Raw genomic sequence first — 25,871 nt, 5'->3', positions numbered from 1 at the left:
ATTAAATGTTAAAAAATCAATGAAACACATCATATTAACAGATAAGGTAGGAAAAACCACATGACCACCTCAATAGATGCTGAAAAAGCATTTGACAAAATTCAACATTCATTCATGATAAAAGCTTTCAGCAAAGAATAGAGGGGCTGATTCAAAGAATAAGCTATTCCTTAGCCTAATGAAGAATATCTGTGAATAACATAGAGATAACACTAAACCTAATGGTGACAGATTGAGTGAAGATTGGGAACAAGACAGGATGTCATCTCTCACCATTCCTGTGACATCATAAGAAATATATGCTTGGTTTCTGCCCTTAGTTCCTGACACAGAGCTCCCCAAAACCCTTGTAATTTCCTGATAGGAGAGGTTTTAAATTTTATTTCTATTTATAGATTCATGCAAAAATTCAGGTTTTATTTTTACTTATTTTTACATTGGTGGAAGCTGATGTCAGGAACTTATAAGAAAACAATAACTTTTGTTTTCTACCCCTTGGCTGAACAAATATACACACAGGGTGGCATTATCATTAAGCAAGACTTGCTTTTTTTTACATTTCATACATGAATGCAATGTTATCCTTTCTTGAACAAAACTCATCAAAATGCCCAGATTACTACGGAAGCCATCTTTGGAGGAAGTGTTTAATAAACCTATTTTCTTTAAATAAATCCTCCAGTAGGAAATGGGAGAATTCATTACCTTTTCCTAGAAGGAAGGCTTTGAAAGTTATTATTTGTTAAATTTATGTGTTCAGCTCACCAACATTTCCTTATTGGAAACATCAATATTTCCACATCACCGTTTCCCAATGATTTTAAAATCTCAAAATTCTGTCTTCTTTGGCTTGCTTCTCTCTTGATTCCACGCGGGCTTCATTAATGGTTCGCTTCATATCATTACCTTCATTTTCATAAATTTTCTTTAGAACATTCATCAATCCCTTGCTAGGATCTGTTTCAGTGTCCCGGGAGGGCTTTTCTTTCTCTTCTCATTCTTTTTCAACCTGAATCAGGTAGTGCCACTGCGTGTTTTCTGCTTTCTTTCTACATAGGAACTGTATCTGTCTTGACTTTTTTGAACTGCCTTCCACAGAGATGGATTTCAAGAGATTGTTCACCATCCTAGAGTAACTCTTCCCATTTAGATTCCTTACCAAAAGATCAAATAATCTCTGGGAAATGCACCTGCACATTCTCAGTGGGGACTTGGACTCCAGTTAAGGTAATGAAGATTTTCACAAACTCATCTGACTGATCCCATCTACAATTACTGATTTTCACTGTATATCCCGTTGTAATGGGAGGAACCACAGCAGCTGGTTTTTCATCGTCAAGAAATTCTGCTTTTCCCTGTGATTTCTGCTGCATCTTATTCTTGATTTCTGCCTCAAGCATGGATTTTTTCAGCTACAAGGTCATCATGTACCCTTTTACTGGTGGCCTTTTCCAGCAGCACCTTCACCTCTTCTAGATCTTTCTGTAGCTCTTCCAAAGCTGAAGTCATGGTCCAGCTGTGTCAGACGAGGCGCGAGCTGCAGCCACACGGGGGAGAGAACAGGAAACGCCACCAGGCGCGCACTCACCCAGAGGCAGACCCGCCGGCAGGAGTCGCAGCGCCCTTAGCCTGTGCGCACACCCAACCTACAGCCTGTGCGCACACCCGACCTACCGGCCTCCTGCACTTGCTGCCTCTCAAGTATGTTTCGCGTTAAAGTCGTGACTCTTGGTGTGTTCCTTCATAGCTTCAGGGTAGGAACTGGTTACTAGAAAGATTAAGCCACGATTAGAAGCTTGGAACTTTCAGCCTTACCCACCCTTACTCTAGGGCGGGGCGGGGGAGGGTAGAGATAGAGTTAATAACCCATTCTGCTTACATGATGAAGCCTCCATAAAAATCTCTAAACTATGGGTTTCAGAGAGCTTCCAGGTTGGTGAATGCATCCATGGGCACCCCAAGCTCCCAAGGTCTGGACTCTTCCAGACCTTGCCCTAGGTACCTCTTTATCTGGTTGCTCACTTGTATCCTTTATAATATCCTTTGTAATAAACCTGTTACTAGTTAGTAAGGTATTTCCTTGAGTTCCATTAAGGTGTTATAGCAAATTATTGTAGTTGAAGGGGGGGGGGTGTCTTGGGAGCCCCTGATTTGTGGACAAGTTGGACAGAAGTGTATGTAACCTACTAGCTCTGTGTAGTTAGTGTCAAAATTGAGTTAAATTGTAGGACATTAAGTCAGTATCTGCAGAGAATTGGAGAATTTCTTGGTGTGGAAAACCCATACATTTCACCAGTGTTGTGAGTAGAAACAGATCCTACTAACTGGTGTCAGACAAGTGGGATTTGCTAAAACAGCCACGGTTCACAGAAACTTACGGTTTGGGAAGAGAAAGTAAGAAAAGGCAGGGAATAAGGAAGCTTTGATTCCTGGACGGCCACTTAGTCCCTCATGGTCTGAAACTACAGCTGTGCTGAGATCAGTTATGATCCAGAAATGGTGCTGGATTTGATTCTCAAGGAGTTGGCTTATTAGATATGTAAAGAAATGCAAAATAATGAGAAGCATGCTAAATGTACAGTCCCCTGGTTATTATCTGTAAGAGCCAAAGTGAAAGTAAAAGAAAGTGGTGGGTCAGACCTTGATGGTGGATCACGAGCTTTAGCCACTAGTCCCAAAGTCTGAGCTTTAGCCTCTAGCCTCAAAGCAGCCTACAAGGGGAAAATTATGCTCTAAGGCCTCTGCTTACCACGAAGGTTGTCAAGATGGGGGGAAGACAAAATCAAGACACTACTGAAGCCAGAAGCATAGTGTGAAGGAGTTGTCTTATTTTGTAGATTGCTATCATTGGTTCCCTGAAGAACTTTTACTGAAATGGATTGTGAGAGTAATTAATTTGGGGGCTGTGTCCTTGGTTTTGAATGCTGCAGAGTGGAAGAGCATGTTTGGATTGATACAGGACTTACAGCTCATCCTTGAAAAATAGAAGGTGGAGATACATGATCCAGGAATCCACAAGAGATTATTCAAGAGGCAACAGCCAGCATGGTGGACTGGACAGAAACCACTGGAAGGCGTGTTTATCCTGAGAAGATGGACTACCCAAAGTCCCCTACAAATGCCAAGTGGAACACCCCAGATGAAGCAGCTATGTTTCATACACAAGCCATGTGGGATTGGCTTTGTGATGGCCAGGATGTTCACCTGCTGAATATGACATTACCTTTGATATATGGAAGTATGTCCTTGACACAGGAGCCAAGTGCCCTGGGAATTCACAACCTGTTGGTGAAGTTTAACAGGAGCTAAGATTGGAGTAGGCGGATATGCAGGTGTGGTAATTGATGGAATTGAAAGTCAGGATGGAAATTGATGGTGGTTCCAAAATGCATGGCCAGTATCCTGTTTGAAAAGCTGCTGTGTTAAGACTGTCAGATGGAAAGACTGGTAGAAGGTCGTCTCTCAATGGGTTGAACTGCGTGCTGTTGTCTAGCTGTGATGAAGTATTGAACATTGGTCAAAAACCCCTGTGTTTGGGTTTTTATGGACTCATGGGCAGTAGCCAACAGCCTGGCCATGTGGTCAAGGTAGCTGGGCAAGCAAAAACTGGACTATTAAGGGGCTGCCTGAATAGGGTGAAGCCATGTGGAAATCACTCTGGGGATTTAAGGAACACATTAAAGCAGGGCATGTTGATGCCCATTGGACAAACTTCCTTCCAGATTTACAAGGTGATGGAAACCACCAGGTAGACCTTTTGGTGCACTCCCTTGAGGTGGCCACCTAGTTTTATGAAATGGGTGGACACGTGGGTGCTGAAGCAATACAGAGGTGGGCTGAATCTAGACATATTCCTCTCGCACTTTTTGAGGCACAAAATGCTAACAAGAGAGAGAAAGACTGCAGATGGCGCTGGGAAAGATGCCCCCGGGAGGATGGCCCTGCACACAGCTGACATGCGGACTACATTGGACCAGTGCTGGTAGGTCCGGGGGACGATAAGTGGGTCCTAAGAGGAATAGACAGGCTGGACTGGGCTTTGCATTCTTGGTAGTAGACCCAAACACTTAAAATGCTATTAAAGGACTGGTACAGAAGACATTGTACCAATTTGGGCCACTGAGTAACATTTCTTCAGACCAAGGGATGCACGTTATAGCCCATAGTGTCCAACAGTAGGCAAAGAGATATCACATCAAATGAACAAATCATTGCATATCATCCTGAGAGTAACTCAGGCAGATGGTTGTGTAACTAAATCTTGATCAAATTCTTAGAAAGTTTCCCTGGTTATAACTGACAATATAATGGCGGAATGCACAAATACATATCACCCTTGTTTTTGTGGATAGAAAGCTAAATATGGATAGTTTTGTGGATAGATAAATATGTGGATAGAAAGCTAAGCAAAATAAGGAAAAACAACGAGCCTTGAAGGGATTAAAGTAACGGGCATCACCTGGTGGGTTCGAGTTCCCCTGGAGAATGGCCACACCCTGAGACAAGGAAGGCTGTGGGAGGTCTTGTGGCATAGTCAGACTAAGTTACATCTAGATGTGACTGCCTCTCATTTAACCCCAGTATAGGGAGACCCAACATTTTTGGGTAGAAAGTTTTGTTGTTGTTGTTTTTTAATGTTTGTTTATTTATTTATTTTTGAGAGAGTCAGAGAAAGAGTGCGTGCATGCTGGGGAGGGGAAGAGAGAGAGGGAGACGGAGAATCCCAAGCTGTTAGCGCAAAGCCCAACGCAGGGATCAAACACACCAACTGAGAGATCATGACCTGAGCTGAAACCGAGAGTTGGTCGCTCAACTGAATGAGCCATCCTGGCGCCCCAAGAAAATAAATGTTTTACAGATTGGAAAGGAAGAAATAAAACTATCTTTGTTTGACAATGACATAGTTGTCTGTATAAAAATCCCAAAGGAGCTACAAGAATATTCCTAGAATAAGTAAGTTTAGCAAGTTTGTAGGATACAAGGCCAGTATACAGAAGTCAATCATATTTCCATATATCAGCAATAGACAATTAGACTTTGAAATTAAAAAAATATGATTTATAATAGTCCTCCCCCCCAACACACACTTAAGTACTTAAGTAAAAATATAATAAAGTACGGGCAGGATCTGTCTACTGAAAACTACAGAACACTAATAAAATCAACAAAGATGTAAATAAATGGAGAGATATACTGTGTATGTGGATTGGAAAATTCAATATTGTATGGATGTTACTTCTCCCCAGTTTGATTTATAGAGTCAATGCATCCTCAATCAAAATCACAGCAGGCCTCTTTTTTAAATTTTTTAATTTTTTTTTTTTTTAGAAATTGGCAATGGATTCTAAAATTTATACAGAAAAGAAAAGGAACTGAAAGGAACTAAAAAAAGAATGCTAGCTGGAGAAATTACACTACCCAATTTCAAGACTTATTAGGAAACTACGGTCATCAAGACAGTGCGGTATCAGCAAAAGGGTAGACACATAGGCCAGAGGTACCAACAGAGAGCTCAGAAATAAATCCACACAAATATCATCAACTGATTTTTGACAAAGGTACAAAGACAACTTAATGCAGAAAGAACAGTCTTTTCAACAAGTGGTGTGGGAGCAAGTGGACATTTGTATGTAAAAAAAAAATTACACACATACCACAACACATTACACCAAAAGTAATGGCTCATAAGCTTAAATTTAAATAGTGAAATGGCAAAATATCTAGAAGAAAACACAAGACAAACTCTGGGTGGACCTTGGGCTTGGTGATCAGATTTCAGATACTACATCAAAAATGCAATCCATGGGGACACCTGGCTGGCTCAGTCAGTGGAGCGTGCGAAGCTTGATCTTGGGGTTGTAGGTTTGAGCACCATGTTCGGTGTATAGATTACTTTAAAAAATGCAACCCATAAAAGTAAAAAAATTGACAAAGTGGACCATATCAGAATTGAAAAACTTTGCTCTGTGACAGATATGTTAAGAGAATAAACAGGCGAACCACAGGCTAGGAGAAAATATTTGCGGATCGCATATCTGATAACAGACTTGCATCCAGAATACATAAAGAATTCTTAAGGGTGATAAGAAAAACAACTGACCCAATTTAAAAATGGGCAAAAGATGTAAAAAGGCTCTTCAACAAATAAGATATATGGGTGGCAAGTAAGCATATGAAAAGATGGTCAACATTTGTCATAGAGAAACGCAGTTAGAATCACAATGAGGTGCCAGTGTTCACCTTCCAGAATTGCTAAAAATCACCACCACCACCACCCCATGGGATGGAACAACGGAACTCTCATTGCAGGAAGAAATACCAAAGGGTATACTATAGGCATGCGGAAGGGCGGTTTGACAGTTTCTAATCATGAGAAAACATCAGACAAACCCAAAGTGAAGGACATCCTGTAAAGTAACAGATTAGTACTCTTCAAAACTGACAAGGAAAAAATGAGGGAAGAAAACAAGGAAAGAAATGGTTTTTCAGAGAAGACTACAGGGTCATGACCACTAAATAGAATGTAGTAACTTGGATTGGATCCTGGACCAGTAAAAGGACATTAGGGAAAACCTAGTGCAATCTGAATGAAGTCTATAGCTTAATTAGTATTAACAATGTTAATTTCTTAGTTTTAATTAACAAATCATGAGTATGTAAGATATTAAAATAAAGGAAGCTGGGTGAAGGGATAACAAAACTCTCTGCAAAGTTACTATCTTTGCAACTTTTCTGTAGTTCTATAATTATTCCAAAGTAAATAATTTTATAAGAAAAGAAACCCCACGGTGAGAAATATACTCATTAAAGTGGCTGATATCTTTTTTAAGTTTATGTATTGTGAGAGAGAGAAAGTGGGAGCAGGGGATGGGCAGAGAGAGAGGGGGGGCCAGAGGATCTGAAGTGGGGTCTGTCCTGACAGCACAGGGACTCAAATTCACGAACCGTGAGATCATGACCTGAGCCGAAGTCAGACGCTAAACTGACTGAGCCACCTAGATGTCCTAAAGTGGCTAATATAAAGGTGAATGACAATCCCAAGTTTGGGTAAATATGTGAAGCAACGGAACGCTCATGGATTGCAGGAGGGGATTGTAAATTGCATCATTTTAGAAATGTTTTAGCTGTATTAACTAAAACTATACATATTTCTACCTTATGATTTAGCAATTTTACGTCTAAGTATATACTGAAGAAAAATGAGTGTCTCTAAAAAGACATGTACAAGAATATTTGTAATAACTTTATTCACAATTGCTGAAAATTTGAAACAAGACAAGTCAAAAAGAACCAAGAGAATGGATAAATTTAGGTGTATTTATATAGTGGAATACTACAATGAGACAATTTAAAAAAGAAACCAAGCACCTGATGCTAGCAACAACAAGGATACATCTCAAAAACAGGATATTGATTAAAAGAAGTCAGACACAAAATGGTTAATATGACATGATTCCATTTATATGTAGTTCAAGCATAGGAAAGACTAATGGCTCGGGGTAAGTCATTAAATTAAATAGTGAATATCTCTGGAGATATCCTGTATCTCAAATGTATTGTATGTCTCCCAGAATAGTAACTGAGACCCAAGCAGTAAGGATTACTGAGGGGGGAGGGATGTGATGTCTTCTTCTAGGGTACTAAAAATGTTCTGGATTTTCTGGGATGGCAACATGAGTCTGTACATATGTAATAGTTCTTCAGGTTATACACTTAAGATCAGTACAGTCTATGTACTTTACCTTATGTATCTTATGACTTAATAAAATGTGAAATAAAAAAGAATAACAGGCACCTGGGTGGCTCAGGATCCTGGGTGGCTCAGGATCCTGGGTGGATCATGCAGGTCATGATCTCACAGTCATGAGACTGAGACCTCTGTCGGGCTCTGCACTAGGGAGGGAGCCTGCTTAAGATTCTCCCTCTCCCTCTCTGCCCCTCCCCCGCTTGCTGGCACATGGCTGTCTTTCAAAATAAATAAACATAAAAAAAAAGGTAAAAAAAAATCTTTAAAAAATACGATAAAATTAAATTTAAGATTCAGTTCTTCCATTGCACTAATCCCATGTCAAGCATTCATTAGCCAGATGTGACTGGCACCTACCATATTGGACAACACAATTAATGATTTTTATCATTACAGAAGGTTCTGTTGGACAATGCTGATAGAGCTTTTATAAATGGACTAATCCAAAGGGAGGCTTTAGGCCTTGAGTGTAAAAATAATTGCCTTTTTGAGGTCTTATTGCTCTGGAATGGCTTCTGCGTGAATCACCCTATTTTACTGGACAAGCCCCTTTATCAAACAGGTGTTTTTTGGTTTAAAAAAAATTTTTTTTTTACATTTATTTTTGAGAGACAGAGAGAGAGCACAGCGAGGGATGGGCAGAGAGAGAAGGAGACACGGAATCAGAAGCAGGCTCCAGGCTCTGAGCTGTGAGCACAGAGCCGGACGTGAGGCTCGATCTCACAAACCATGAGATCATGACCTGAGCCGAAGTCAGACGCCCAACCAACTGAGCCACCCAGGTGCCCCTCAAACAGGTGTTTTGAAGGTCAGTTCATAAGTTGAGGATATCAGAGGTATGTTACTTGTACAAGTAAATCTTTTCATGATAAGCACATAAAAATGAACAGATGCCTAGAAAAAAGATCTAACATGAATGGCACGGCTCTGTGCTGAGCAGCAGCATGGGTGGGGGACGTGTTGACACTGGGGTGGGGGAAGGTGAAAGGTTGGCCATCCTAGATATTAAACTAAATTAACTCTAAGGTATAATTCCTTAAGGATGAACTGTTATGTCAGAAATATAAATATAATTATAAAGCAATGAAGAACATAAAATAGACTAATAGTACAGGCCCAGCTCATTTATGAGAATCTGAATAAAATATTAGCAAACAGCATCCCAAAGGTACATTAAAAGAAAACAACAAGATCAAGTGTGGGTTATTCTAGAAAAGTAAAGATAGTTTAGTATTAGGAAACTGACTTATGCAATTCATCAGATTGATAGATTTAAGGAGAAAAGTGGTGTAATCATCTCTGCAGAATTTTAAATGACATTTGTTTTCCTCTTGTAAAAATTCAATATCCATTGTTAATTTAAAACTTCAGTGAAATACGGATGGGTACTTCCTTAGCATAATAAAATAAACATATCTATTGTAACTTCTGCTGAAAGGGGACATTTTCATTAAAATCAGGATCAAGACAATGATGTTCATTAATGCCATTACTATTTAACACTGTTCTAAAGGTACTAGGCAATGTATTTAGACAAGATTAAAATGTATTAGAAGTATAAAAATTAGACAGCAGAGATTAATTTCATATTATTTATTATAGGTGATAGTGTAAGAGAATCAAATGAAAAACTATTATAGATGAGAAGAGAATTGAGTAGGTAGCTGGGTAAAAAAAAAAAAAAAACAACAAACTAAGAAAAGATCTCATTTCCATGACACTTACACAGATAAAACACCTAGGAATGAACTTAACAAGAAATACTCAAGATCTATATTTTTAAAAAAATTGAACATTAAAACACTACTGAGGGATACAAAAGGAATCGATACACAGAAAGTTACCATGTTCGGGGCGCCTAGTTGGCTCAGTCGGTTGGGCATCTGACTGCAGCTCAGGTCATGATCTCATGGTTCGTGAGTTCCAGCTCCACATCAGGCTCTGGGCTGACAGCTCAGAGCCTGGAGCCTGCTTCAGATTCTGTGTCTCCCTCTCTCTCTGCCCCATCCCCACTCACACTCTGTCCCTCTCTGTCTCAAAAACAAATAAATGTTAAAAAAAAAAAAAAGTTACCATGTTTTTGAAAGGAAGACTAGTACCAGGAAAATGTTAGTTCTGAGTAATCTAGAAGTTTGGTAAGGCTCAATACAAATACCAATAGAAGTTTTTTGGGGGAGGGTTACTAAATAAGCTGATCTTAAAGTTCATTCGGAAAAAGAAATAAGAAAATATAATCAGGAACATTCTAAAAAAGGAGAATAAAAGGAGCTCTGATATATATTAAAATATAAAGCTAAAAAATGGAAAGACTGTGGAACTAGCAAATTAAAAAGATCAGAAGAGGAGACTTGAAAATCCAGAAGTAAACTCAAGTTCTTACACAAACCTGGTTTACGATAATGGTAGTGTTTCCAGTTAGTGAAGAAAAAAAAAAATCATTGTTCAATAGGTGATTTGGGGGATAGCAAGATTACATTTGAAAATTGCCCAACAGAAAAATAGTAAGCGAGATGAACAGACAGTGGAAAGTAGTTTACAAATGACTCTAATGTAATGAAAATGTTCACTCACAATGAAATGAAAATTGTCAGTCACAATAAGAAATGCATATAAGAGGTGCCTGCGTGGCTCAATTGGTTAAGCATCGGACTCTTTTTAAAAAAATTTTTTTTTCAACGTTTATTTATTTTTGAGACAAAGAGAGACAGAGCATGAATAGGGGAGGGGCAGAGACAGAGGGAGACACAGAATCTGAAACAGGCTGCAGGCTCTGAGCGGTCAGCACAGAGCCCGACGCGGGGCTCGAACTCATGGGCTGTGAGATCATGACCTGAGCCGAAGTCCCGAAGTCAGATGCTTAACTGACCAAGCCACCCAGGCGCCCCAGCATTGGACTCTTAATCTCAACTCTTGATCTCAGCCCAGCTCATGGTCTCACAGTTCATGAATTTGAGCCCTGAGCTGGGCTCTGCCTTTGCTGGCAGCACGGAGCCTGCCTGGGATTCTGTCTCTCCTCTCTGCCCCTCCTCCTCCCTCTCTCTCTCTCTCTCTCACTCTCAAAATAAACTTTAAAAAAAGATGCAAACAAAAATTACACTGAGCTAACATTTTTCACCTTGATGACCTCAAATGTTTGATAACACACCAAAGTTGGTGTTTGCACATGGAAATGGACACTCTTAAAAATAGCTGATGTTCTGTCTCTATGGACAGCAATTTGGTAATATTTATCAAAATAAAATATATCTGCCTGTGATCCCCAATTTTTTTGACACCAAATTTTATTTCTAGCATTTTTTGAAAGCAATATTCCCACATGTGCAAAATGACATAGTTTACTATTGTAGAATTGTTATTTTTTTTCATTTTTTTTTACATTTACTTATTTTTGAGAGAGAGAGAGAGAGAGAGAGAGAGAGAAAGACAGAGCTCAAGTGGGGGAGGGGCAGAGAGAGAAGGAGACACAGAATCTGAAGCAGGCTCCAGGCTCTGAGCTGTCAGCACAGAGCCTGACTCGGGGCTGGAACTCAGGAACCGTGAGATCACGACCTGAGTGGAAGTCGGATGCTTAACCTGCTTCCCAGGCACCCAGAATTGTTCTTAATAGTAAAGATTGGAAGTGAATTAAAAAGCCTCAAAGAAGTCTAGTTAAATGGAGCAGCCATATAATGGGATACTATGCAGATGCAGATATAAAAATTAAGGAGGAAGCTTTTTGATACTGATATGTAATTATGGCCAAGCTAATTTGATACATGAAAAAGGCTGGGGAAGGATATACAGAAAATGTGCTACCATTTGTGGAAAAAGGAGGAAGGGAATATATGTGTACATATTTGTAAATTACCTCTGGAAAAGCATCAGAAACAGTAACATTGTTTGCTTCCAGGGAGGGCAAGTTGGTGATTGAGGGTCAGGAGTGGAAGAGACATTTCACCATTTACTTTTTGATACTTTGTGAATTTTGAGCCATGTGAATAAATTACCTACCCCAAGAAAGGAAATAAATAAAGTTAAAATTAAAAAAGAAAAAGAAAACTTAACTTACTCTGGTTTACACAAAAAAGAATGCCTCATGAACCATGTTCTTTTCTTTTCTTCCAACACCTCCATCCTCAGAGGATTCGCTTTTTAACTCCATGACCTTTCCTTCATGACAGCAAGATGGCTGCCCCGAGCAAGATAGCAAGATAGGCATCATGTTCTCACACAAACATTCCCCAAACACGAAAGGAGGGACAAGGGAAGCCAAAAACTTATGTTTTTTGTCCTGGGAAGGAAGACTTCACTATACATGTCATTGGTCAGAAGTGGATCTCATGCCCATCCTAAACCTGGCAAAAGGTAATGGGCTTACTGGCTCTTGTGATTGGGGAAGGGGCCTCCCTTCCTAATATCATGGACTCTCTGCCCTAGTACAGAAATAAGGGTCTGTTTCTAGGAAAGGTATGGAAGTCTGTTGCGTATGTTGCAGAAAGAATTCATCACAGCTGTCAACGTGAACCACTCCATCTTTTGGAAAAAAAAAAACTTAATTACCCAAGGACAACATAGATAAGCATGGGCAGTGCTATAGGGTGAATTATGTCCTCTGAAATGCATACGTTGAAGTCCTAGGCCCTAGTACCTGAGAATGTGACTGTATTTGGAGATTGTCTTTAAAGGCATAATTAAATTGGGGGCACCTGGGAGGCTCAGTTGGTTGAGCATCCGACTCTTGATTTCAGCTCAGGTCATGATCCCAGGATCAAGCTCTGTGTCGGGCTCTACACTGAGCTCAGTGTAGAGTGCAGAGCCTGCTTGGGATTCTTTCTCTCTCTGTTTCTCTCAAATTAAAAAAAAAGAAAAAGAAAAGAAAGAGAGAGAGATAATTAAAGTGAAGTCATTAGGGTGGGCCCTAATCCAATCTGACTGGTGTCTCTATAAGAAGAGGAGATTAGGATGCAGACCATACAAAAGCCAGAACCATGTGAGGACTCAGGGAGAAGACAGCTGTCCCGCTAGCCAAGGACAGAGACCTCAGAAGCAACCAGTCCTGCTGACGCCTTGATCTTGGACTTTTAGCCTCCAGAACTGTGAGAGAATAACGTCCTGTTCTTTAAGCCATCCAGTCTGCTGGGCTTTGTTATGGCAGCCCTAACAAATTAACACGGGCTGATATAGTCCTAAATTTGAATGGTGTCACCTAGGACTGGGCCTCAGCACCATTTCTTTAAAAGATGTTTCCTCCTTTTATTTTGTTGAAAACTGTATATATATATATATATATATATATATATATATTTTAAATCTAAATACCTTGAACGATTATTAAGGATTCATGTTGTCTGGCTCTGGCATACTGGCCGAGCGGGGCATTAACTCGTGAAGATATAGCTCATGATGACTTACTTGTCAAGAAAGGAATTTGGATCTAATGTTTTCATGGTCAACCTTAAATAACCCATCCACTCAGTCGGATCAGATGGTCCCTGTAGCCACACCATCTTGATGAGCCCCAGCAACAGTGTTCTCAACATCAGACCTAGACGGTGGCCTTTTATGGAAGGATCTGTCGGCTGGCAGCTGCTTTCCTCCCAATCGTTCAAGTTCAGGTTGTCTCTACCAGGCAGTGAGGTAGACAAATTCTGGGCCCAACGTTTTCTAATAATAGAGCTTGAGGAGATTTAAAGTTCTATTTGAGAAAAATTAAATAAGGCAAAAGAGAATAAACAAGGAAAAATCATGAGTGTGCCTTGCGAGTGGAAGGAGGCTGGCCCAGATCTCTTCCCCAACAGAATGGGAAGAATATTTCACATTTTAGGGCTAATGTGCGTATCTTTCCCTTTGGCCTTGTGGAAAGAACACTCTTTCACTTTGCGTTGTGGCTGCGGGTAGGAGAGTTGGCTGAGATTGAATATGCCTGCAGAACACGAAGCAGGTCTGATTATTTGAGAAAACCAGCCCATTTTTAAACCCCTGTTCGGAGAAACTCTGTAGGGGTATGGTGTGTGAAGTTTTTACCCGAGAGGCCTCTACGGCCTAATGGGGTGCAAATCCAGCTTTGCCATTTGCAGCTGAATTAGGCAAGTCATTTACCCTGTCTGTGACTCAGTTTCCCCAATAGTTAAATGGGAATAGTAATACTATCTATCTCAGAGAGATGTTGTGAGGGTAACATATGTTAATATTATAAGGCATTTATTTACTTATTCATGTTTATTTATCTATTTTGGGAGAAAGAGAGAGATCCTTCGCGTGTGTTGGGGAGGGGCAGAGAGAGGGAGAGAGAATCCCAAGCAGGCTCCGCACTGACAGCAGACGTGGGACTTGATCTCATGAACCGTGAGATCATGACCTGAACTGACATTGAGGGTCAGACGCTTAACCAACTGAGCCACTCAGGCACCTCTATTGTAAAGCATTTAGAACACCATCTGGCACCTTGTCAGGGATGGCCGGCTAATACAGTTATCACCTGAATTACAGACACCAGCCTCTCATTGAAATACCTTTGTAGGATTATATTTTAATGTTTTGACCTTTGCCTTTGACATTGCCCCAATGCAATAGTGTTTCTATGTAAACCCCAAGAAAATGAGTGACCTAGGTCTCGATCTCCTCTTTATTTGCATGTGGTTACAATTTATAAATACACTTGCTGTTTTCCTCTCCCTCCAAAACTCTCCCTTCTACCTAGTAACTGTATCCAAACCCCCAGTTTTTAGTGACTCCCTTTCTAGGAGGAGAGGGGAGGGGTGGTCCTCCATGTAACTCCATCTTCTACAGGGTCTACTTCAGTCCATGTGAAGTGTGGGCTCTCAAAGGGCCTCTGAAGCTTGGGGATGAGCACCACGAATCTGCTGGAGGTCCCGCTGATGTCCTTGCAAGTGGCCATGTGGCTGTCCTCCTTCTGTGCCCTGCTTAGGGTGCAGAATGCTGTGGCGGGCAGCAGTTAGCATCGTTTGCCCTGTCCGTGCCCGAAGCCAGGCCAGTGCAGCCCCGGCGGGCAGGAGGGTCTGCAGTGAAGTCTCAGGCCTGCACAGGAGGCGGTGAGAGTCTTGTGGCACATACATACCCAGCCAGTGCCCGGCCCTGCTCTCAGAGATGCGTCTCAGGCCCGGCCCCTCAGGGTCTGCCTCTCAGGGGCCCTATCCAGGCCCTCTGTCAGTCCTGTGTGGTAGGGCAGCCGCAGGGAGAAGATGCTCTTGCACCTCCCTTCTCCTGGCTTTTCCCAGACACCAAGAGGCATGGGGGACAAATTGGGTCCTTGGCCCTGTTAGAGGGCATGGCACCCCAGTGTCTCTGTTTCAGCCAGGTGCCAAGCTTTGCCATCCTCCTGGTAGGGTGTAGAGAGCCCGGGGGGGCCTGGGGCACCCTCTTCAGGGGTGGGGTATGGAGGTTCTGGGGGAGCAGGGGGGTCTCCAGGGCCCCGTGCTCCCCCCAGTACTGGCCCGTTGTAGATGTAGATGTTGCCAGTGACAGTCACAGACCCGCCGGTGACATGAATGCCGTTGGTACCTGTGGGAAGGGAAGCAGAGTGAGAGGGGCCGACGGCTAGCTGTTGGAGTCTCTGTTTTGCTCTGCTTCTGTCTGGCTCACTTTCTCCTCTTGCACACCATCCTCCCACCCCACCCTTCCATGCCTCCTCTTCTCCCTCCTGCCTGCCCCATGCTCACCATGGGCCACCTGGCCTTGCTCTGGGAGCTCAGCCTCCAGCTCCCTGGCCTGGCTTAGAGGACTCTGCTGCTGTAGCACCTCTTCCTCCAAGCCTGGGGTCGCTGGGAGCCTGGCCGAGGCCGGGGCCAAGTCTCCAGAGAAGGGCAGAAGTGGCTTTACCAGGTCAGGGAAATGTGGATTGACCCTTGGAGGTTCCCAACTTCCATCAGCAGTATTTGATTCCTCTCCCTGCAGGAGAGAGGCAGAGAACCAACCAATGACATGGGCCTCAGACTCCATCGTTCTTTAATTCCCACACCCCACCCCATGCTTAGGCAGCTCATTGTTCTCTCTTCCACTTCTTGCTCCCTGCCACAGGGCCTTTGCACTTGATGTCCCTCTTCCTGGGGCACTTTCCCCCAGATATTCTGATGGCTGGCTCCCTCATTTCTTCAGCTCTCTGCTCAAATATCTGTTTATCAGAGAGGCCCTCTCTGTCCACTCTAAGATAACATACCCCCATCCTTTGCCACTGTCATTCACTGTCCTACTACCATGCTTTATTTACCAATTATGACTACCTGATAAATGTTTGTCTAACTTTATTCTTGCTCCGCTGGCATGTAACTCCAGGAGGGTAGGTACTTTGTTTTGCCCACTGCTATATCCGTGGTGCCCAGAATGGTATCTGGCACATGGTATACGCAATCAGTTATTAGCTGAATGAACACTGAAGCCTGCACACTCTTATCCTGCCTACCCCACCTGTTCATGTATCCCCGTCTACCCCTCCTTGTGGCCTTCTCAGCCTCCCCCATTACCTCTGGACGCCTCTTGAGCAGGGATCCTGCAATGGAAAATTAAAAGGGTGTGGAGCCTCCGGTATGGCTTTCACCCTTCCCCCACACCACGATGTTGCTCCCCACCCTGGGGTCACAGAAGGAACATGCTATCTTTGCCCTTATCTCCAGCCTCAGAATGGGGGTGCTGGATGGAGATGATGTCCATGCTGAGGGCAGGCACTGGGAGTCTTAAGGGTGTGGAGGGACAGAAGGGTTAGCCCTGGGGAAGCTGACTGTTCCCTCCAAACCCCCTTCCCCATCAGGTGGGGACGGACAGCCGGCCAGGCCTGCGTCCCTGCCAGCATCCAGCTCCTTCCTACCCAGCTTCCTGCAGAGAGAGGGGTGGCTCTTCCAGGAGCAGGCCAGGACCGTGGTGAGGAACAGGAGAGAGGCCAGCGGCAGCAGGATGGCCAGCACCAGCACGGTTCCTGCCAGGACAGCAGACGGGACAGCCGTGACGACCCCAGGAAGGGTAGAAGGGGAGGGAAGCTAAGGAACAGCTTTCTGGTCCTCTGGACAACTCAGAGAAAAGGGGCGGCAGCAGCTTTTCCCTTCTAGACCCACTGCAGTTCCTAAAGGCAGAATTGGAGAAACTTCCCTTGGGTTACAGAGAAGGGGAACTAAGTTGGACTGGGGCAGGCCCTCCTGACTGCCGGGGGAAACTCAAGCGAGGGTGGAGATCTCTGGAGGGCATGAATGGTGGCCACCATGTAGAGACCAAGGACGGGGGCAGTCTTGTGGGTGAGGACAGGAGTGTGGGCACTTGGTTTTCCAGGGTTGGAAGTGGCGGTGGAAGGCAGTACAGGGAAGGTGGGACTTGGGTTTGTAAGCAGACTCGGGCCACAGGGTAGAGCCACATTTCTGTGGACGTGACCATCTTAGAGAGAGGCTGCTATAGGAGCTGAGATTGCCCCTCTGTCTCTGTGGGGGTGTTTACAGGGGTGGGGGAGTGGGGTTTGCAAAGTCTCCACCCCCTGGCTCAAGGTAGGCTCCAGGAGGGGAGGGAAGGGAGGCTGGGAGCTGGGATTCTCAGGTCTTGGTGTGTAGCAGTGGATAATTTCTGTCTTTCACAGAAGAGTCTAGAGCACCCATCAGTTGTACCTGGGGAAGGTCAGGAAGACTTGGACATTTGTATACTGGGAGCTGGCCCTTTCTGATCCACCTAAACCTAGGGCCTGAGGGAGCACAGAATGGGAGGTGTGGGAAAAAACTGGACCTGGCGTCTGAGATGTCTGTGTCCCGGCCCAGTTGGGTGACTTTTTAAGCCATTCTACCTCTTGGAGCATCAGTCTCCTCAAAGATACAATGAGGGGGGTTTGGTACCTACTGTCTAAATTTCCAGCCCTAGGGGCGCCTGGGTGGCTCAGTTGGTTAAGCGTCTGACTTTGACTCAGGTCATGATCTCGGTCCGTGAGTTCAAGCCCCGCATCAGGCTCTGTGCTGACAGCTCAGAGCCTGGAGCCTGCTTCCGATTCTGTGTCTCCCTTTCTCTCTGCCCCTCCCTGGCTCGTGCGCTCTCTCTCTCTCTCTCTCTCTCAAAAATAAGTAAACATTAAAAAAATTAAAAAAAATAAAATAAAATTCCAGCTCTAAAGTGCCAGGTATATTTGATACATGGTTAAAAAGTACTAAGAGGACAAGGAAAAAGATGATATAGCTGAATGAAAAATCAAGTGACAAAATATTCAAATGACTCCACTTTTAGAAAACCAATTCTATATATAGACATCCATTGAAAAATGTCTGGCAGGATATATTAAAAAATGTTAAGAGTGGATATGCTAAGTGATGGTCCTGTGAGTGGTTTTTAGTTTTACTTCTCTGAATTTTCTTTTTTAAAAAAATTTTTAGTGTTTATTTATTTTTTGAGAGAGAGCACGTGTGCAAGTGGGGAGGAGCAGAGAGAGAGGGAGAGAGAAATCCCAAGCAGGGATGAGGGGCTCGAACTCACAAACTGTGAGATCATGGCTTGAGCCGAAGAGTCAGACGCTTAACTGACCGAGCCAGCCCAGTGCCCCTGTTTCTCTGAATTTTCTAATTTTCTATGGTGTGCGTGCATTATGGTACACGCTCTGGAGTAAGAAAGAACTGAGTACAGGTCTTTGTAATACCAGATACCAGTGAGTGATCTGGGCCAAGTCCCATAACCTCTCAGCCTCAGTTTCCTCCTGTCCTCAGTGAGGATAATAATAGAACTACCATCGACCCTTGAACAATGTGGGGGTTGGGGGCACTGACCCCCGTGTAGTCGAAAATCCACGTCTAACTTTTGACTCCCTCCAAACCTTAACTACAAATAGTCTACTGTTGACCAGAAATCTTACCAATAACACAGTTTGATTCATGCATCTTTTATATGTTATGTATTATATACTGTGTTCTCGTGATAAAGTAAGCTAGACAAAAGAAAATGTTATTAAGGAACTCATAAGGAAGAGAAAATACATGTATAGTAATGTTCCGTATTGATTGAAAAAAAAAAAGCCACATATAAGCGACCCGCTCAGTTGAAACCCATGTTGTTAAGGGTCAGCTGTACTTTACAGGGTCATTAAAAAGATTACATGAGCTAGTGATTGTCAAGTGCTGGCAGAGTGCCTGATGCCCTAGCTCTCAATAAATGAAAGCCATAATTATAAATATTTGGTAATTTTTAAAAAGTTAATAAACTCTCTCCCTGCTAATCATGTTTACAGTTATTAGAAATACCCCTTAATCATCTGTTAGGCTAGGAAACCAGCAATGTCACAGAAAAGAAACAAACAAAACAGAGTCAAATGTGGGATGAACTCTCTAATAATGAAAGTGTGTAATCTAGTAAAGAGATTTTTGGTCTGGTAAGTGGGTTATATGATGGTGGCATGTCCAAGACGAGGACAGTAATGTCAGTTACAATTACATCTCAGGGTAGGAGTGTTCCTTGGCATAATAGTACATGTAACTTACAAGTTATGTGTATAATACATAACTTAAAAAGAATGTGTAGATCAAGCTTGCCTAGGGATACTCCAATTTTTCCTTAGGGAACTTTTCTGCTTGCCCCAATTCTGAGAGAAAAGGATTAATCTTTTCCCCATCTTTTTAGCTGGGAGAAATGAAGGCATTTTCCCAGATTCCCCCCATGTGCCCCTGGGCCCCAGACTCCTCACCTGGCATCTCAGGGGACTCGAGTGGATTTCTGCAGCTGGTGTCAGACTGGGCAGTGCCTGGAACTGCCTCTACCAGACCCTGTTCCTCACACCTGTGAAGGAAAGGGAAGCCCAATTCAAGCGGGCACAGGGCTGGAAGTGGAGGCTAGCCCATGCATGCGAGCATAAGGGTGGTCAGCAGCTGAGACTTCTGGGATGGTGGGAGTACGGGGTGGGGGTGCACTCACCTCGTGTGGGGCTGGCAGCGGGCCCTGGGGGAGGAGGTATTCTGGAAGTGCCCTGCCTTACAGGGAACACAGTTTCTCTTAGCCTCCCCGACTTCATCTGGCAAGAGAAAAGCAAGGCCAGCCAGGGTGAGTGGGCAAGGGGCGTCTCTCCACGCTGTGAGTTTCCTTTATTCCCACTGAATGGCCCTCCCTGCCCGTAGCACCTTTCCTGATCTTCCTCTGGCCCGAGCCTCCCTGAGCTGAGAGAAGCCTCCTTCTGAGGCCCCGAATCTGTCCCCTGTCCCCGTTCCATTTCTCTGCAGACCCCTTCTGTGGGCCTTTAGCCCAGGGAGGGAGAGGAGGCTCTTTATGTCAAAGAGAACTACCTGGGGGCTCCCTACAGATGAAGTACACGCTCCTGGCCCCATTCAAGATCACTGGCACCCAGTCTCCTCCCCGCCTTCTGCCCACGGTGGCCTCTGACCTTTGAGCTCCACCTCGGTGCCAGGTGGGCAGTTGGAGAGTGGCTCGCAGTGCACACACTCGGTGTCCCAGTGCACGCAGAACATTCCGGGCTGGCAGCGGCACTGGGTTTTCTGTTTGCTGGTGCAAGGCACAGTCTCCTCGAAGCCCAGCACTGGTGGAGAGACAGACAGGGGAGCTCGGTGGAGGGGCTGCGCTCCAGGAGATCCCAGCCTCCCCGGGTACACGGCCACTCACTCTGGTCACAGGGGCGGCACATCTGGCAGAAGGAGAGATGGTTCCAGTGCTCGTTGTAGGAATTCTCGGGGCACATGGCACACACTGTGTTCTGGCCGCGGCTGCATTCCACTGAGACACGTGTGCCTAGGATGTGAGCGAAGCGATCCGGGTGTCAGGGGAGCGGGGCTCCCACCCTCACCTCTGCTGCCTGCCTGCCGTGTGACCCTGCCCTCTTGGGGGCCACGTCCGACGGATGGCCGGCTGCTTTCCTGATGCAGGAGAAATGCCTCTCCTTTCCAGGGGAGATGGTGTCTGTCTCCCCTCCGAGGCGGTAAAGGTGGGCTGGAGTGCCCTGTAACCCACCTCCCGTCCCAGGCGTCCTGTGGCCCTCGGGTCTCACCTGGGGGGCAGCGGGAGCAGCAGACCCGATGCTTGGGCTCGTAGTACTCCTTTTCCCGGTCCTGGCACGTTTGGTTCTCCGTGTGGTATGGGGGCGCCTTCAAGGGGAGATGGAGGTGGGGGGAGAATTGTCCAGGGGGCACCTGGGGAGGGCAGAGGGACTAGAGGGAGGGCTGCCCAGACCCCGCTTCCCCTCCGAGTCTGCCCTCACCCACCTGCGCCGGCCCCTCCCTCATCAGTGGGGCCTGGGATGCTGCCAGGAGACTGCAGAGGCCCAGGACGAGTGGCCCCCAGGCCAGGCCGCAGGGGGAGGCGGCCCACGGCAGGCGCATGGCGGCCAGTCGGCCAGTCGGCCAGATGGGTGGAGGCCTGGGGGGTAGGTGGGAGGCCTGCACGTCCCGGGCAGTGGTGGCAGCGACCTCCCCCCCGAGCCCAGGGTCTGGGACAAGGCTCGGGCTGACGTGCCCCTGGGGCCGAGCGCCCGGGCCTGGCCTGGCCTCCAGGGCTCCAAGAGCCGGGCTCAGGAAGTGGGAGTGGAGCAAGCCGGCCTCGGGGCGGGGACAGGGAGCGCTGGGAGCAGAGGCAGCTGTCGCAATCGGGGAAGAGGAACAGGCTTGGCCGCCCCGATGCAGGGCGGGAGGGGGCGGCCGGGAAAGCACGTGAGGGCAGCAGGGCCGGAACCGGGCCTCCTCCCTTCTTCGGAAGCCTGGCCGGGAGGAGAGGACCGCTAGGTGGGAATGGGCCACAGAGCCAGTGGACAGTGCCCAGATGGGCCTCCGAGAGCAGGGCAGAGCTGACTCGGAACAGAGGGAGAGCCGGAGCTGGGTCCAGCTGGGTGCCAGATCTCAAAGTGGAAGGGCCTGTGAACGGCAGACACGGAGAGTGCAGACACCCGCCGAGGCCCACGGCCAGCCAGCTGCAGCATCTGGGAACCAGAAGTCCCAGTTGGCATCCATCTGGACTCCTGGGGGTTCCTGCCTTGTTGTGTGACTTTTAAAGATAAGCTGCAGAGGAATAACAAGCCAGCCAGCCCTTCCGTCCCCTGATCCACCCTAGTGCACGCATTAGTGGGCACAGGTCACCCACAAGACACTGCAGAGAGTGCTGTGGCCTCTGCTCCCTTGTCCTTTGACGACGGAGGACCACGTAGACCAAATTCCCCATGAATAGGGGCAGCTGCACCGGAGCTGGGTAGCCACAGTCTTCAGTCCCAGTTTCCTCACCCAGGAAGGAGCCTCTGAATCCTTCTGAACTGGAGGAAGCTGAGACACCACCAGTCCAGCCTCTTTGCCTTAATCATGAGAAGATGGAGGCTGAGGGTGCCACATAGAGAGAGACCAGGATTCCGGGGGGCTTGGTCTAGTCCCTGCCCGCTTTCTTCCCACCATTTCCCGGCAACCCGTTAACAACAGCCCCTGCCATGCCCCCTTATGCCAGGCTCTCTGGTCTTCAAGTTGCTGTGCTCCTGGCGAATTTCCACCTGTCCTTGAGGCTCGCACGGGCTCTGGGATACACCCCCACCCCAGGCTGCACAGATCCCACGCAGACAGCGGTCTGGGCTTATTCTTTCCCGCCTCACCAGGCTGTGAGCTGTGCAATGGCCTAGACTGCATCTTTAGGACTGGGTCTCAGTGCTTGGCCGAGTCTGGCCCATACCAAGTACATGTTTATGGAATAAACGATGATGCCTTGTCCACATCACATAGCCAGTCTGCGGCAGGACTAGCCTAGACTCCAGAGTTCCCGATTTCTGGGTCCCAAGCTCATTCCTGCCTGAGTTTAGATATTTCACTCTCCTCTCCTGGTGCAGACCTCAGACCTGTACTCTGCAGGCAAATGTTTATATGGACGGTCCCAGGCAGCCGGGAAGGGGAAGAAATACCAGAGGAGCACACCCTGCTCAGGGCTGCCACTCTTTCAAAGTCCAGGGAATTGGGGGCTGAGACTGGACTCACCACTGAGCTCTTCAATGCATACAGGTATGTGCATGCAGTGGCCTTAGATTCCTTTTCCTTTTTATTATGGAAATTAACACACCACACACACACACACACACACACACACACACGAGGAGAAAATAATACTGTGAACTCCAGCTTCAGCTCATGGCCAGTCCTATTTCTTCCACACAGCCCTCCTCCATTCTTCTGATCTCCTTTTAATTATTTTGAAGCAAATCCCAGACATATATCATTTCGTTTGAAAATATTATAGGATTTTATCGAAAAGAGAGATCTCTCTCTCTCTTTTTTATTATTGAGGTATAACTTATAAACAGTGAAATGCTTGAAGGACACTGATCTGATGGATACAGATCAATGAGTTTTCACTTTTGTAGGTTCTTATGTATCTCCCCCAGAACATTTCCTGCACTTCAAAAGGCTCCTGCTTCACAGGTAAGCCCTATCTCAGATCTTTTTTAACCACAGCTGGCTGAACTGTATCCTTTCTGCTGCCAATCTCATGCTGTCACTTCAGCTTTCAAGGAGTCTCTGGGTCCTAAAGAAAGAGCCTTCAGATCTGGACTTTAATCCTGGTCCCGACACTTCCCCTCTCTGGGCCTCTTTTTTTTTTTTTTTTTTTGTATTTGCCAGTCAACTGCTGGTTTGCTTACAGATCTGTCCTCCCCTCTTCCTCTGCTGTTTTGTATCACTGCTGGGAACTACATTTCCCAGACTCCTTTTTCCTCGGGCTTCTGGGTAGTTTCAGCCAATAGGAAGACAGGTGAGTGAAGGACAGGTAGGTGGGAGGAGGAAAGAAGCCAGGCTATTTCTCTGTCTCTCTTTGCTTTCGGACATCGGATATCACCTGTGTTTGCCTGTGTTTCTTCCTTCCCTCCTGTCATAATCCCATCTCCTGTCAGGCAGTCCCCACTATTTACTTCCTGCCAAATAACGCAGGAGGCCTCTGGGTCTATGATGCTTAATTACCCCGCTGTCCTTCCAGCCCTAGAGATGTAGCTGCTTCGTGCTTCGCTGTTTTCTGGGTTGCCTCGCTGTCCCCCGTTGGCTTCTCATCTCTTTCATCACCCGTGTACCAATTTCTTGGGTTAACTTTCTTCCATTTGGAAGACTTAAGAGTGTTTGCTGTTTCTAAGCTGGACCACAATTGATAAGTCTTAGCAATAAATGGTTATTATGCCTACCCAACCTTCTCCAGGAGGGTGAAGGAAACTCACAGGGGGATCCATGAATTCTTTGTGGGCAGGGCGTTGTCTTGGTTTCTTTTTCTTTGTGTTCTTTGCCAGCTTCCTTGAAGCTCATTTCCATTGGGCAGCACCAGGGCTGGACTGAGTACCCCACAGATTCCCAGAATGTTTGGCCTTCTTCCGAGAGGACTGCTGAGAGACCTTCCTTCCCAGAGGTCTATGAAGAATCCAAAAAGGGTGCCTGGTGGGAATGGATTCTTCTGGATACTCTTTCCCACACAGTTCTTAGCCAACTGGTGCTCTCAGAAAGGGTCTGGTAAATACGGAGAGATGTGTCATGGGTGAGGGGGTCATCCTTCTCCGGAGACTTTGCATTTTCATTGGGGACCATCCCTTTAAATAAACCCAAAGAATTATCCAAATGTCAGTTGTGCTGAGGTGGAGAAATCCTGCCTTGACCCAAAGGAATAAACTTCTAATGGTGAACTTCTAAGCCTCCTGCCAGGTGACTTGTGTAGGAGTGGTATGGAGGAGTTTTCTGGTCATTCCCACCATATAAGCGCAGATAGAAAGCCCACTGTTTTCCACAGTGGGCAGCCCAGTGTTGAAAGGCTCATTAATTCCAAGTAGTAAGAATAAAGAGCTGCATTTAATTGTGACTCATTTTTTACCCTAGAAATGGAAAAAATGAAGGAAATTTAGGCAAATTAGTAGATGACAAATTAATGAGTTATCAGAGGAAATTAGGATGTTCAATGGAGATGCTTTCTCATAGCACATCACTCTCTGCCGAAGGTAAATCTTGAGTCTTAAGATGCTCATTCTGCCATCTTCTGCAGATTGGGTCAACAAATAGTGACCACTAGACAGTGGGACGACCAAGATGAATAAGCCTAGAGCTTGTTCTCAGAGAACTCATAGTATGATCTGTGTATACGCACACGCACACATGCACATACTAGGCTAGTAATCATATACAGTGGTAAGTGCGGCCATAGATTCTCAACAAGACTCTTTCTGGCAGTGTGGAAGAGAAAGTGATTATTTCCATCATCTGTTCCCCAGAGAGCAAGAGGCAGTAAGCCCCTTTGAACTCATGACCTTCATCCCATCGCAGACTCCCTATTTCACTTCTCTCCCTGTAGCCTTTGCACATTTATGGCCACATAGGGTTAGGGCATGGCTAGTGCCAGGAGGGAAGGAACAGCTCCGGTCTGGGAGAGCATTTTCCAATGCTGGGGAAGCTTCCAAAACAAGGACCACACGGCTGTGGGACCCCACAGAGCAAGAGTCCACTTCTCTGGAAGTCAGGGGAGCAGCACTGAGCATGGAAAGGAGAAACTCAGCTCTCCATCTGGCCCCACTCCTAACTCCTCACTCCTCTGGGCCTCAGTTCTTTCTTGTGTTAAGCAAGGGTTAATGCACAGTCAACTGGAAAGGGCTTTTGGGACCATCTGGGACCCTCACTCTCCCTTCCCCCTGCCATTTCACTTTTCAGATCAGAACGCAGGAGCCCAGAGAGGTATAGTGCCTTTTCCAAAGTCACATAGTTTAAAGGCAAAAATGGAAGTCACAGAATACCTATAATATGGTCCCGTTTATGAAAAAAAGTATAAATGTAAAGAAATGCATATAATTCTATAAAAGCACACAAAAGATACAGATGGATATACCGATTACAACAGCCCTCCTTGGCCTGAGGGGTGGGTAGGGAATGGGACAAAGGGAAGCTTTTGCTGTTCTGTATATTTCTGTCTTGTTGGAAAGTCGCATTGTGGCAAAAATGTATTTGGGCATTATTTCTGCACTTTCAAAGATAATACTTAAAATGGAGCCGTGACAGAAGTGCAGATTTCTGTGTTTCTCACAACAAACTTGCTCTGGTCCATTCCAGATCTAGAACGACGCCTTCCCTGAGCATGGGCTGCCCCCCACCCACTGCCCCGGTACACTGACAGGCACTTCTGGGGACACCATGTCCACGTGCTCCGGCTCAGCCCAGACCCGTCCTTGTGATTCTTCTCACAGAGCCCTTGAGAT

General features: G+C 45.6%; 1 protein-coding gene and 1 pseudogene across 1 annotated transcript; both read right to left on the bottom strand.

Moving 5' to 3' along the window:
- Positions 1 to 665: 665 nt before the first annotated feature.
- Positions 666 to 1,689, bottom strand: LOC102964263 (annotated as a pseudogene).
- A 12,648-nt stretch (positions 1,690 to 14,337) lies between these two features.
- Positions 14,338 to 21,257, bottom strand: LTBR (lymphotoxin beta receptor). The gene is given in 12 exon segments (XM_007089642.3): positions 14,338 to 15,004; positions 15,006 to 15,028; positions 15,030 to 15,247; positions 15,406 to 15,634; positions 16,207 to 16,232; positions 16,548 to 16,655; positions 19,377 to 19,468; positions 19,604 to 19,700; positions 20,067 to 20,219; positions 20,303 to 20,428; positions 20,685 to 20,781; positions 20,899 to 21,257. Coding segments are annotated over 12 exon segments (1,413 nt in total). The 5' UTR covers positions 21,016 to 21,257; the 3' UTR covers positions 14,338 to 14,877.
- Between the last annotated feature and the right edge of the window lie 4,614 nt (positions 21,258 to 25,871).

The sequence above is a fragment of the Panthera tigris genome, chromosome B4 (genome assembly GCF_018350195.1).
Source record: "Panthera tigris isolate Pti1 chromosome B4, P.tigris_Pti1_mat1.1, whole genome shotgun sequence".
Taxonomy (NCBI): Eukaryota; Metazoa; Chordata; class Mammalia; order Carnivora; family Felidae; genus Panthera; species Panthera tigris.
This window is presented reverse-complemented; position numbering and strand designations above follow the sequence as displayed.